Raw genomic sequence first — 9,982 nt, forward strand, 5'->3', positions numbered from 1 at the left:
CTCTCCCTCTGCCTGCCACTCCCCCTGCTCATGATCTCTCTCTCTCTCTCTGTCAAGTGGATAAATAAAATCTTAAAAAAATAGAGATATTAGGCTTCAGGTTCAAAGCATTCAGGAAGCAACAGCATTTAATAATACTGTGTTATTTGTATTGTATTTATTTTGAAGATTACTTTCTATTCCTGGCAAATGATGCTGGCTTTCCATTTACAGTTGTGTTGTAAAGGTTTTAATTTATTCCTTCCACAAGTGCTTATTGAGTACCTAATGTGTGCCAGCCACTATTCAATGAACTTGTGGTACATCAGTGGATAAAACAAACATCCCTGTCCTGAGGACCCTGTAGAAGAGCTTATTATTTTGTTTAATTATTGCTTTTTAAGTTTAAAATAAATGGGGTCAATTTTAAAGAAATAGTGAGTAAATAATGATACAAGTGATAGCAGCGTTAGGTACGGGGGAAGGTAGTATGAGGAGAGAGAGAGCATTTGTGTAGGGGGGGGAATGGGAGAGCCAGAAGGAGAATCTTAAGCCCAGCACAGAGCCCCACGCAGGGCTCGATCTAATGACCCCGACATCATGACCTGAGCCAAAATCAAGAGACAGACGCTTCGCTGACCTAGCCACCCAGGCACCCCAACATTAACGTTTTATATGACCATGGTACAATGATCAAAACTAAGAAATTAACACCGGCGTAAAGCCATTACTAACTAATCTACAGACTTTATTTGGATTACCCTGTTTTCCCTAACACCCTTTTCTATGGTCCCCATCCAGGGTTTCACATTGCATTTAACCGTCCGGTCTCCTTATTCTCCAACAATGTGGACCGTTCCCCAGTCTCTCCTTGTCTTTTGCTACTTCAGTACTTTTGAAGAGTTACTAGTTAGCTTTTTGCAGAATGTGCTTCAATTTTGCTATGTCTGCTGTTTTCTCATGATTAAATTAAGTTTATGGCATTTTTTTTTACCAGAATACACAGAAAAGACGTGGCCTTTGCAAGACATCATAATCCAGGAGTTCACGATGATGACATCTTATTACTAGTGCTGTTCATTCCCATCACATGTTTAGGGGGCTATTTGCCAGGTTTCTCTACTGTAAAGTTAATGTTTTTACCTTTGTAATTAAATATTTGGGGAGACACTTTGAGATTATGAAAATATTGTTTTTCTATTCCATTGATTTTAGCATCCATTGATGATCTTGCTTGCAACAAATACTACTATGGTGTTCCGTTTTTGGTTTTCTATTTTTCTCATTTCTTCCATACTTATTAATTGGGATTTTTTTTTTAAAGATTTTATTTATTTATTTGACGGAGAGAGACACAGTGAGAGCAGGATCACAAGCAGGGGGAGAGGGAGAGGGAGAAACATTCCCCACTGAGTGGGGATCCCAAGGTAGGGCTTTATCCCGGGACTCCGGGATCATGACCTGAGCCAAAGGCAGACGCTTAACGACTGAGCCACCCAGGCGCCCCTATTAATTGGGATTTTTATGTGAGATAGACTGTCTCTTCTTTCCCATCTATTTTTAAATTTAATTATTTGTTCATATCAGTATGATTCATGGATATTTATTTAATTCTATGGATTATAATCCAACGCTATTGTTATTTATTTTTTTTGCTCAGATTGTTTCAGCTTTGACCACTGGGAGCTCTTTCTGGTTGGCGCCTATGTCCTTTTGATATGCTGCCTTTGTTTTTTGAGCACTCCCTTACTTTTTTGGTATCACAAGATGCTCCAGATTCACCTTGTATTTTTCCTGCCCCAGTGCTGGAGTTAACCATTTCTCCAAAAGAACCTTAAATAAAATAAAATAAAATAAAATAAAATAAAATAAAATAAAATAAAATAAAATAAAATAAAATCTTATGGTATGACTATTAAACATAGAAAAAATAAAACATAAAATTTTAATTTAAAAATATGAAATTGTGTATATGTGAATTTTTTTTCTGGAAAAGTGTCCACATGTTTCATCAGCTACTCATGAACTTTGTAAACTTGAAGAGGTTAAGAACTTTGACTGGACTTCTTGAATTCTCTGACAACCTGTTCATGTGGAGTGGTTATTATTTGGATGTTTATTTGAAGAGCCATATTGGGGCAATTCTTACCTTGATGGGAAGAGAGCGAAAATTTGTTTTCTTAGAATTTTTCAACCATTCACAAAAGTGCAACCCCCATATGCCTATCACTCAGCTTTGAAAATGTTCGACATAAAGCCAATCTCATTTCATTAATAATCCCCAAACACACACATTCCCCTTTCAATTATTTTAACAAAACCCAGCATCATTTCATTTCATCTGAAAATACTCGAGATTGTCATGTAACTAAATCTTAGTGTAATCTCAATGTACCCTAGAGAACCAATTGTAAAGTCTGTTATTCATTCAATTGCCTATTTATTCATCAAAATTTTATGACATGCCAAATACTGTGTATTATAAGGCACTATAAATAAGATTTTTAGTAACCTTAAGAAATTAAAGTTTCACATCACTTGGTACCTTTTAAAGTGCCAAGATTTGGGCCACTTGGTGCCTTGAAAATTGCTGAGGACCCAAAGTCAGGAGGCATCCTCAATTTCTCACCTTTTCTCAGCAACCCCTCCTCCCTGTCAAAGCCATCTGCAAGTCTAATCAGTCACATCTTCAAAACATATACCAAATTTCTCCATTTCTCTTCACCTCATCATATAGCTAGTCACCACTGGTGTGCTACCAATGAGTCTTCCAAATGGGTTTTGGGTTTCCACTCTTGTCTCTCTATATTCTATTGCCTGCCCAGGGAGATGTGAAGAGAAACATTGAACAGAAACAGAAACATTGAAAACAACAGAAATGCCCATTAACCAAAGAATGGATAAATTGTGGTTTTTTAATATAAGAAAACACTAAATAGTCATTAAAAATTAATGAATAAGAACTCTCCATATCAGCCTGGATAAATCTCAAAAAAATATTTAGAGGGGGAAAAAAGCAAATTGTAGAAGAATGTGTACAGTTTGGTACCATTCATATCAAGTTTTAAAATATGCAATGTCAATTATATCTCAATAAAAAATGTAAGGCAGTGTCACATATATTATTTATGGATATGTATGTGTGTATGTGTTAAAAGCACAAAAATATGTGTGGGAATTATGAACATAAAATTCAGAATAAGGTTATCTTTTTTTTTTTTTTTCAGAGAGAGAGAGAGAGAACATGCAAGTACGTGGTGGGGGGTAAGGGGGAGGACCAGAGGGAGAGGGAGAGGGAGAATTTCAAGCAGGCTCCACTCCCAACACAGAGCCCAATGGAGGGCTCCATTTCCCGACCCTGAGATCATGACCTGAACCGAAATCAAGAATCAGTGGCTTAACCGACGGAGCCACCCACATGCCCCAGAAAGGGGTGTGAATAAGGTAGAGAGGAAAGGGAAGGGAATAAGGTAGAGAAGGGTAACATGGGGATTTCAAGAACACAATTTCTCAAGGTATTCATTTTATTGTTATCTATACATTCTTGGATGCCTGAAATATTTTATAATTAAAAAAACATAAAAATCAGATCAAAGTCACATAAAATTCTCCAATGACTTCTCATTGTTCTTTAAAAGAAATCCAAACCTCTTACCAAGATACAACAGGTCCTATATAACCTAGCCCTCACTACCTCTCTAGCCTCATCGCTTCCCCTCTCCCCATCAATCACCATGTTCTGACCTCATTGGCTTTTTTTCTGTTCCTTGAAGAAGTCAAGCTTGTTCCAACCACAGAACCTTTGCACCAGCTTTCACTTCTACCCTTAGTACATTCTCCTGTATATCCATCAATTTGGCTTCTTCTCATTATTCAGGCCTCAGCTGAAGCAAACTTTTCCTTGACCATCTTAAAGTGGTTCCCACCTATTCTGTTTTTCTCTACACATCACCCTTTCATTCCCTCAATAGCATTAATTACCCTCGAAGTTCTCTTCTTTATGTATTTATTGACTGACATTCCTACTAGAACATAAGCTCCTTGTCTGTCTTTCCCACTGTCATATCCCTGGCAATCACAACAGTGCGTCATGCATAGGAGACACTTAACAAATACTTGTTGAATGAGTGAACTTATTCTTATTCTGAATAACAAGGAAAATCTCCCTTGCTTTCTGTTTGTAAAGGAGGAGAGCCTAGAAACTAAACTACTTTTTTGATTTCTTTTCCAGATGTTACAAGTTTTCCTTACAATCATCTGTGTCAAGGGATAATAAATCCAATTTGTATTTTGATGATAGGCATGGATATCAGCTCCTTTTCATTGTCCCTGATATGGACTATAAAATTGGGAGATGTGATGAGTCCGTCTGGATTTTTATGTATTGTCATGCAACCAATGCTGAGCCGTGTTGCACTATATGATCCTTACTCTAAAACACTAATCTGGAACCACCTAAACCACCAGTTCCTTCCTAGAATATAAAAGCAATCTCAAGGGCATTTTGCCACATTCCTACTTTGTCTTAAGAATTAGGAATAATTAGGGCGCCTGGGTGGCTCAGTTGGTTAAGCGACTGCCTTCGGCTCAGGTCATGATCCTGGAGTCCCGGGATCGAGTCCCGCATCCGGCTCCCTGCTCGGCAGGGAGTCTGCTTCTCCCTCTGACCCTCCTCCCTCTCATTCTCTCTGTCTCAAATAAATAAATAAAATCTTAAAAAAAAAAAAAGAATTAGGAATAATTATTAATATTGTAGAATGGTCTTAAGACATACAGTGCTTAGTGAATTCAACTTTGACCTTTCATAGCCCATGGAGATTCTTTTATCAGGAATGTTCCCTGGATTAACAGTGACTTCTCTGAGGAGTGGTTCTGCTTGGCAGAGGCCGCCCTGAGACAGTAGCTCACTCAGTTAATTTTCCTCTGGAAGTTACTTCAAATTTTAATTTTTCTAATAAAGGTATTTTTTTTCTCATTTGAATCCACACTGCACATTTCTTGACTTCATCACTTAATTCAATAGGAATTTAAAAAAAAAAATCTTCCAAGGTTGATAAGTTTGATCTTTGGTTTCATATATGAACCCAAAACATGTATGCTTTTCTTCTTTCTGCCTCGGCCTAGCTCTCCAGCTAAGAAACAGAGCATATGTCTTACATTAGAGAACCTTATCAGGCTCAGAAGATGTACTCCCATTTCCTGTTCATACCACGCTTATGTGCTGCGGAGCTAAATTATAATCATCACTGCTGTGCTATTTTTAAAATGCAGTTATAGTTTGAGTTCCTGGCTCCCTTTTAGAACCAGGACCATACTGCCACTTTCTTCTCATGGGCGCTATTTTGCAGTATTTACGTGGCTGAAAGAAGAAACATCTTTATGTTAACATCCTTCTGGAAACCAATAAACCTTGCTACCTTGCTGGGAAGTTTATTTGATAAACGAGATGTATAAGACGTTTCTTTGAAAGCTGAATAAAGTGATTTGATGTCTAAGTTACATTCGTTTGTTTATCCTCAAGACGAGGGTGGTGGTGGGAGTTAACCTTTCGAGCTAATCAAGAAACAACCTTGTTTTGGAATTGAACCAACCTGATCTATCCTTCAAACCAAGTAAAGAGGGATTCGGCCTTTATCTGTTACCTATTTACTCTGGGGAAAAAAGTAGCTTGTAAAGTGCAGTTTGCTTATTTATTGTCAGTGGGAGTTGGTGTTGGTTGGTTCTTGTTTGCTTGCTCGAAATACCTGATTTGGCTCTTACAAGGACGACATTAGCTAGATAATTCTGTGCTGTGTAGGTTCAACCAAAACGTGTTATTGGTTTTCGTATGTGAAAGTTTAGGGATAAGTAATGTTCAGAAGGGTCCTCCTCCTGGTTTCATAATTCAGTTTAGAGGCAGAGTGCTCAAAGGAGAAAGGAGATCCAAGTCAGACCTAGAAAAGAGGCTTACATTTCAGTTACTAATATTTCCATTTGACAGAAATTTTTCTCACTGAGAATATAAATGGGCACAGATAAAAGGGTAGGGTGAGCAAGCCACAGAATAAATCTCTTTCAACTGTTGCCTGGAGAAGAGTTACTGACGTGGTTCTTCATATGTTAAAATTCTAAGTTGCTCTTCAGAGCCCTAATTTTGGCATCATGAAGTTGGATCATTTGGGTTCAAACATCTGTTGTTTCTGGATGGCTTTAAAATTCCATTGCAAGCTCAAAAATGCTCAAATTGCAAAGCATGTCCTTATGGGAAGCATCTACTTGGTGTATGTTTGTCCTTCTCCCTCAGAATCTTCCACAAACACTTCCTCTGGGCCTACAATTTCTGCTCTGTTTCTCTACATGTAGCAGTAACATAAAGTGTTTCTTTGACTAAGACTCAATTTGGGGCATGGAATGCCTTTCCCTGTTCAGTTTATCCTTTATGTGCTTGGAATGTGCTGGAATGTATGTAAATACTTTTCAAAGTCCGGACTCGCTGTTTTTTTTCCCCTCCTGGACTTGCCGTTGCCTGACTGCTTCATTCCAATTTCTGTTAGAACTTTGCAAGTTCCAGCAAGATTTTTTTTTTTTTAGAAAGATAATTGCAATCAGATAACCCTTAAAGGGCGAATGTAGTAGAAACAAACTGATTTTTTTTCCTGAGGAATGGCTGCATTACAGCTTTTTTACCATTCCATGCAGCATCCCAACTAAGAGAGAGGATTGAGGGCAGAAAATGAGTTAGTAGAATAAGTGCCTTTGTATTGAAAAAACAGAGTCCCTGACGAACATGTGTTGAAGAGGGTCACATTGTTGTGATTCTCCCACCAAACTACTGAACTCCTTACCTCTGCAATCTTTTAAAAATGTTTAAATATGTTTTAAAGTCAAAATGGATAGACCTTATGAAAAGTAGAATTTCAGTGGGGGAGACCATTCCCTTGCCAATGTGACTGGGGTTTGGAATCATTTTAAAACTTTTGGAGTTTAGACAATGCTTCAAAAATGAATCTTGGCATTGATTCTCCCCCACACAGCCATGCATCTAAAGAAGACAATTTGGGGAATTCTTTTTTTTCTTTTGTATACAAACTCTGGGTTTTCTCTCAACTCGATAATGGTCACAAATTAATACAGGGTGTCCTACCCTAAGAACTACAGTATGAAGTAAATGATTTATAGCAAAGTAAAATAAACAAGAAAAAGTCTTGGCCTTCAAAGGCCTTCCAGTGTCAGCGGCTAATTCTTAAATGCTCAGTGTCTGCGCTATTCTGATGGTAAGAGCCACCGCGAGCCAGTATCGGGGGTGACTGCCATGTGGGTCATTAACTCTCATCTTTCCTGGCCCTTCTGCCTCTTTTATCTCCAGATGCACAGAAGTTTTAAACCCATTTCAGGCCACTGGCTTTCTGGACTTTAACCCCCGCACCACCCACCCCCCAACCCCCGGTCTTAGCTCTGCTTTTCCACAGAAGTAATTGTGATGTTTGGAAGGCAGCCTGTCTCAGAGCATGATCTGTGGTTTCCTCTTTTCTCCAAGCTCTTTAAAAAAGCATTGCACGCAAAGGAAAGGTTTGTTCTTTTTCAGAAATCCTTACTACTCCGTACCTGTTGGGCCCAGAAGACGATAGTAGACTGTGTTCTGCTCTTTATTATTATACTTGTGAAGCTTTAAAAATCTTTGCTACTGGATTCCAAGTGCCTTGCTAGGCTATTTTCATCTTTGTCTTCTGCAGAGATGGCCCAGGGCTTGTCACTGGGGGCAGAAGTGCTGAGAGCTCAGGCCCTGACAGGCGGCCCACCTCTGTTGGAGAGCTGGCTCAGCCACATACTCCGGAGTGACAACTGGGCTATTGTTTAACCCTTAAAAGGCCTGGTGAAATAAGATCATGTATGTAAAATCTTAGCATGTGGGGTTTTTTTGGTACAGAGGCACTACTCAAAATGTGAGCTAATAGAAGTACGGATGTATGTGCTGCATCCAAGGAAGAAGTTTAACTGGTGCTTGGCTAATCTTTTGATCTTCACGATTTCTGGAGCATGAAGAGTGTTCCTACAGAAGAACCTAAGCAAACCTCTGATGCAAATTATTTATATTGATAGCACATGTTTATACAAATTAGTTGACAAAATTTAAGTGACAGCCACTTCTAAACACTGCTTCTAAAATTAATAATTGCCTTTTTCCAATCCAAGTATAAAATGCGTGGACAGCCCCAGCCCAGGCAGTCTCTGAGTCTAGGCTGTGCCCAGCAGCTGGGTAGTGACCTTAGGCAGTGGCCTGGTGGATGGAATATCAGACATCCTGCTTGGCCTTTTAATCCGGGACTGGCAAGGCACGCTGACGATGACACTTCTCTAAATTCTGGGTCTCTTGGAGAGTGTGAGAAAAGCTATGCATAGATAAATATATGTGGTAGAAAAGGGAGAGAGAGACAGAGAAAGACACAGATGGAGAGAAGGAGGGGGAGAGAGGAAGAGAGAGAGAAAGAGAAGAAAGAGAAGGCAGAAAGGAGTAAAGAAGCCGAAGTGGGAGCAAGAACCAGAGAGAGGGAGTGAGATGTCAGGCTCTGGATCCAAACTGAATAGGTTTTAAATCCTCCTTTGCAAGCTGGGTGATTCTGGGTAAGTTACCCAACTTCTCTCAGTTTCCTTATCTAACAAAAGGAACAACAACAACAACAAAAAAGACCACTCATCTCGAAAAGCTTCTGTGAAGATCAAACCAGATAATGCATTTAAAAGCAGGTAGTCCAGTGGATGCACTGTCTTAGAGCTTCCTCACTTTATAACATAATGAAGACCCTTCCTCATACATGGTATTTGTGTTTATTAATTTACTTAGGTATTTGTTTAATTAGAAAAAGGCATCACTAGAACCAAAGGCATAGGGTCCCTTGTCAACCTGGAGCATGAAATTTTTTTCATTAAGCGTCTGCAGTCTTCAATTGCAGATAAGTGATGTGGTGGCGGGGCGGGGGGGGGGGGGCTTTTTGTTTCCTCTTCCGAGGGGGCCGACCATACCATTTTAAGAAATACTGAATTAATGGTTCCAACACCAAAATGGGAGTCGCAAGTTATCATTCATTCTTTCATTCGGCCAGAGTTCACTAGGGGTCAAGCTGAGCGCTGAATTAGGTAGGCACTGGAGCGTGCAAGTGGAGGGGGACACATGGTAGAGGGACTAAGCAGAATGCCTGTCCTGACCCACTCCAAGGATCTGCCTCCTTGTTCTGCTCCTCTGATGGGTAGGGGGATGTTTCTCCTGTTGTACCAGAGTGCAATGCCAGGGCTTCCTAAGTTGCTATATAGCCAGAGGGGGCAAGGAGATAGGAAAGGAGCCCCAAAGTAGATTCTGGGCTGCATTTCTGCCTCTTCTGTTCCAGTTTCACATCATTGTATGCTGACTCTGACTCACCGACTCATGCCTTGTTCTTCAGTTCTCACGTCTGTAAAATGGAAGGATACTCATCGTGACTCCTTTCCTCCAGGGACTATTGGGACTGGTAAAAATTAACAAGTTAGACTTGGTAAGCATTTTAATCTCACAACTGAAAAGCAGAGAAGGGGTTCAAAGTATAATTCATATATTCATTACATTTGGTAATTTGCTTTCAGATTGTGTTCTTCAAAATGGGCATAGATGTTTTTAACTTAATGATTCAACTCAACTATATTTATTGATCACCTATTACAAAAAAGATAAAAGACAATGAAGACTTCACCTTTGCCCCTCAGTTGGTAAACTGAACTACTTTCAGATTGTATTTGTGTGCTCCCAAAGGGACCTGTTTGTCTGATTGAATATATAAATGAACATTTTTTTTTAATTTTTCTTAAGATTTTATTTATTTATTTGACAGAGAGAGAGACACAGCGAGAGCAGGAACACAAGCAGGGGGAGTGGGAGAGGGAGAAGCAGGCTTCCCGCTGAGCAGGGAGCCCGATGCGGGGCTCGATCCCAGGACCCTGGGATCATGACCTGAGCCGAAGGCAGACGCTTAACGACTGAGCCACCCAGGCGCCC

At 39.7% G+C, this 9,982-nt stretch overlaps 1 protein-coding gene across 6 annotated transcripts in view; it reads right to left on the reverse strand.

Annotated features, from left to right (window-relative positions):
• Positions 1-9,982, reverse strand: part of LOC115941206 (uncharacterized) — a 76,304-nt gene that overhangs the window by 10,925 nt on the left and 55,397 nt on the right. For 2 of the 6 annotated variants that reach the window (XR_014139208.1, XR_014139204.1), the window contains exon 3: positions 9,374-9,458. Coding sequence is in view for 1 of the 6 variants with exons in the window: in XM_081800282.1 (XP_081656408.1) it covers positions 5,317-5,338; positions 9,374-9,404 (53 nt within the window). In the remaining 5 variants the exon portion in view is untranslated. Of the gene's footprint in view, positions 1-4,569; positions 5,339-9,330; positions 9,459-9,982 lie in introns of those variants that run through there. The other 4 variants (XM_081800282.1, XR_014139211.1, XR_014139210.1 and 1 more) reach the window with 4 other exon arrangements.

This window comes from Leptonychotes weddellii, chromosome 12, assembly GCF_054177405.1.
Source record: "Leptonychotes weddellii isolate Sample4059 chromosome 12, ASM5417740v2, whole genome shotgun sequence".
Classification (NCBI taxonomy): Eukaryota; Metazoa; Chordata; class Mammalia; order Carnivora; family Phocidae; genus Leptonychotes; species Leptonychotes weddellii.